The sequence below is a fragment of the Penaeus vannamei genome, chromosome 27 (assembly GCF_042767895.1).
Source record: "Penaeus vannamei isolate JL-2024 chromosome 27, ASM4276789v1, whole genome shotgun sequence".
NCBI lineage: Eukaryota > Metazoa > Arthropoda > Malacostraca > Decapoda > Penaeidae > Penaeus > Penaeus vannamei.
Window position 1 is genome coordinate 8,383,821 of NC_091575.1, and position 5,000 is coordinate 8,388,820.

At 41.6% G+C, this 5,000-nt stretch overlaps 1 protein-coding gene across 1 annotated transcript in view; it reads left to right on the forward strand.

Moving 5' to 3' along the window:
- LOC113821435 (amiloride-sensitive sodium channel subunit alpha) overlaps positions 1–5,000 on the forward strand; it is a 22,563-nt gene that overhangs the window by 6,215 nt on the left and 11,348 nt on the right. The window contains exons 3-4 of the mRNA XM_070140625.1: positions 2,291–2,512; positions 2,961–3,533. Of these exons, the coding sequence (XP_069996726.1) occupies positions 2,291–2,512; positions 2,961–3,533 (795 nt within the window). The remainder of the gene's footprint in view (positions 1–2,290; positions 2,513–2,960; positions 3,534–5,000) is intronic.

Sequence of the window (5,000 nt, forward strand, 5' to 3'; positions counted from 1 at the left end):
AATGATAATGATAATAATTATAACAATGATAAGGATAATTATAACAATGCTAATAATAGCAATAATAATGACAATGATAACAATAACAATAATGATAATAATATAATAATAAAATATTCTGATTTTCCCTCCACGTTCTGACTGCATCGACATTAGCCTCTCATTCCTTTTTATCACAATCATCCTTCCTCTCTTTTACTTTCTCCACCGCTATCTCTCCGTTCCTCGCCTCCCCTTTTCATTCACCCACGTCATAATTCTTCCCAAACCCTCGCCCATCTGAACAAACATTTAACGCCCAATCCCCTTGCCATATCTCTTCCATGTATGAATAACTCGGAAGGTTTATCTACCCATCGCTCGCCTCCCCTGATCCCCCCCCCTCCCCAAACACGCACTTACAATGCTATCCCCCCCAAACACGCACTTACAATGCTATCCCCCCCTAAACACGCACTTACAATGCTATCCCCCCCTAAACACGCACTTACAATGCTATCCCCCCCAAACACGCACTTACAATGCTATCCCCCCCAAACACGCACTTACAATGCTATCCCCCCCAAACACGCACTTACAATGCTATCCCCCCCAAACACGCACTTACAATGCTATCCCCCCCAAACACGCACTTACAATGCTATCCCCCCCAAACACGCACTTACAATGCTATCCCCCCCAAACACGCACTTACAATGCTATCCCCCCCAAACACGCACTTACAATGCTATCCCCCCCAAACACGCACTTACAATGCTATCCCCCCCAAACACGCACTTACAATGCTATGCTATCCCCCCAAACACGCACTTACAATGCTATCCCCCCCAAACACGCACTTACAATGCTATCCCCCCCAAACACGCACTTACAATGCTATCCCCCCCAAACACGCACTTACAATGCTATCCCCCCCAAACACGCACTTACAATGCTATCCCCCCCAAACACGCACTTACAATGCTATCCCCCCCAAACACGCACTTACAATGCTATCCCCCCAAACACGCACTTACAATGCTATCCCCCCCAAACACGCACTTACAATGCTATCCCCCCCAAACACGCACTTACAATGCTATCCCCCCAAACACGCACTTACAATGCTATCCCCCCCAAACACGCACTTACAATGCTATCCCCCCCAAACACGCACTTACAATGCTATCCCCCCCAAACACGCACTTACAATGCTATCCCCCCCAAACACGCACTTACAATGCTATCCCCCCCAAACACGCACTTACAATGCTATCCCCCCCAAACACGCACTTACAATGCTATCCCCCCCAAACACGCACTTACAATGCTATCCCCCCCAAACACGCACTTACAATGCTATCCCCCCCAAACACGCACTTACAATGCTATCCCCCCCAAACACGCACTTACAATGCTATCCCCCCCCAAACACGCACTTACAATGCTATCCCCCCCAAACACGCACTTACAATGCTATCCCCCCCCAAACACGCACTTACAATGCTATCCCCCCCAAACACGCACTTACAATGCTATCCCCCCCAAACACGCACTTACAATGCTATCCCCCCCAAACACGCACTTACAATGCTATCCCCCCCAAACACGCACTTACAATGCTATCCCCCCCAAACACGCACTTACAATGCTATCCCCCCCAAACACGCACTTACAATGCTATCCCCCCCAAACACGCACTTACAATGCTATCCCCCCCCAAACACGCACTTACAATGCTATCCCCCCCAAACACGCACTTACAATGCTATCCCCCCCAAACACGCACTTACAATGCTATCCCCCCCAAACACGCACTTACAATGCTATCCCCCCCAAACACGCACTTACAATGCTATCCCCCCCAAACACGCACTTACAATGCTATCCCCCCCAAACACGCACTTACAATGCTATCCCCCCCAAACACGCACTTACAATGCTATCCCCCCCAAACACGCAATTACAATGCTATCCCCCCCAAACACGCACTTACAATGCTATCCCCCCCAAACACGCACTTACAATGCTATCCCCCCCAAACACGCACTTACAATGCTATCCCCCCCAAACACGCACTTACAATGCTATCCCCCCCCAAACACGCACTTACAATGCTATCCCCCCCAAACACGCACTTACAATGCTATCCCCCCCAAACACGCACTTACAATGCTATCCCCCCCAAGCACGCACTTACAATGCTATCCCCCCCAAACACGCACTTACAATGCTATCCCCCCCAAACACGCACTTACAATGCTATCCCCCCCAAACACGCACTTACAATGCTTTACATCCGTCTCCTTAGGCTCCGAGCGGCAGCCGAGTGTCCTACAAGGCGGTCGTGGCGGAGACGGTGTCGTTGTTTTGGCGCAGCACTTCGATCGCCGGCCTTAGCAACGCCAGCAGCGCTCGGTCCTCGGCGCTCAGGGTCGTCTGGCTCGTCCTCAGCGCCATAGCGATCTTCGCCACCGCGCATGACGTCATACGGGTCATTCACGAATATCTGGAGTATCCTTATACCACTCAGGTGCATTTAAAAAAAATCGTTTTTGCTTTTAGCCCTTCTCTTATTTTTCATCTACGTTATTTTCTCACAAGCATGCATACTCGTTTTCAGCTATCGCGAAATAAAAATCTACAATAAAGCTAATTTAACAGCTTTAATCTACACTTCCTTATCATGGCTCTTCCAGATTCCTGTTTTAAAAGATGTCAGCTCAAACCTTATGCTTCTTTACATGACATTTTAAAACGGTCTGAAACACAGGGCAGCATTTTTTCTAGTTAAAAAAAAAAAATATTTTGCTTTACACGATAGGACTAGACATGGAAAATGTATGGCAAAAAAATCAGAAACAATTTTGAATGCCTTTTTCTATCCATTGTTTATTTATTTATTTATTTAATCTCTTGGCGGTGCGTGTAATATCTTCCTCTCATTTCATGCTTTACCTTCACCTTTCGTTCCATTCCAGATCAATCTCCAGCACAAGTCTCGCGTGAACTTCCCCGCCGTGACCGTGTGCAACCAGAACCGCATTAGTTGTTGGAAGCTTCAGGAACGGATGCTCAAGCAGCTGTCTGTCTCAGTCGAGGGCGAGGATAGCACAAGGCTCGTGGAACTGTACAACTTTACTCGCTGCGGCGTCGACGGCATCGGCTGTTCAAAAGTCCATGAGATTTATCACCGGTTCTTCAGTAGGGAAAAAGGGAGCATCCCCGAAAACCTTGCGAACAAGGACGTGTGCCTGCATTGCTCCACCATCCTTGCAGAATATATAAATATGTGTTACGTCGAAAATCTGCAAAAACCAACACAAGCTCTGACATATATCTGGCGGGAAAGGGATTGCTATAGTCAGATGAAGAACCAAAACTTGTATATTCCTCTCCCTTTGGAATTCGGGGACCAAATCATCCAAGAATCACTCGATAACTGCTTTGGTGTTCCCTTCAAGACCAACAGCTCGGCCACTCCATCTTCAGCAGAGACGAGCTCGAAGGTGGACCCGCTTGCAGTTGACTCTCAGACGTCGACTAACTTAGATGTACGTTTTTGTATTTCGGTTCTGTGGATATTGATATTATTCTCTGGATAATAATAATGATGGTAATGATAATAATGATAATGATATTGATGAAAATGCTGATAATGATAATGGTAATGATGATAATAATAATAATAATGTTAATGATAATAGTAATAGTAATGAAAGTAATAATAACAATGGTAATGGTATTGATGACAATGGTAATAATAATAATGATAATGATATCAATGATAATAATGATAATGATGATGATAATTAGAATAACAATAATAATGAATACTGATAATGATAACAATGATAGAAATAATGATTATGGTAATGATGATAATAATTATGAAAATTAATGAGAATATGATAATGATAATAATAATATTGACAATAATGATAATAATTATAAGAATTATAATGATGATAATGGTAATTATAATAATGATAGTGATGATGAAAATGAAAATGAAAATGATAATGGTAAGATGATAATTGTAATAAAATAAATACTGATAATACTAATAGGGATGATGGTAAGTTTTATTGATAATGATGATAATGATAATAATGAATGTGATACTAATAATGATACTAATACTAATACGACTGTTTATTCTAGTACCAATGATGATAATAATTATGATAATAAAAAAATTGTGATTATAGTAATGATGATGATGATAGTAATAACCATGATAGCGATAATACTGCTAATGATGCTAATAATGATAGTAACAGTAATAATAAAAGTAATACTACCGCTACCAATAAAAATGATATCAATGATAATAATGGTGATAATAATACTGGCATTGACGATAATAATAATCGTAGTAGTTATAACGAGGAATAGCAATAATGATAATAGTAATGGTAATATCCTCAATCCCATTAGCATAAGACAACAACAGCTGCAGTAGTTGTCTTAAGAGTGGTAATGATACTTGCAATGGTAATAATAATGATACCAGTGTTGCCAATAACTGACATTACTATCATCGTTAACATCAAGCTACGTGAATATTGCACTTCATATTATCTTTCCTACTAAGGTTGATATCATCACTGCTATCGCCGTAATTATATCTTTAGTGTCTATGTTTAAATCAGATTTAATACATCCTGTAACATCAACAATACCCTATCAATATTGCCATCAATATCGTAGCTAAAGTCAACATTATCATTGATACCGCAATTAATGTCAAAATTGATATATTTAATATCTCATTACTATCTCCATTCGACAACGCCCCTATTCACATGCCAGTAAAGTCTTCATTACTATTACATTAATAATACCCCTATCAACATCGTATTCAATATTTCCATTACCGTCATAAGTTAATATAATGGTCAGAAGCTAAACAAATGTGCCAGATATGGAAGATCATGTAGTACTATCACTACCAGAACCTTAACGTCAAAATTACTATAGGCTCATTACTCTCATGAACAGCCCCATTAGCAATTTAA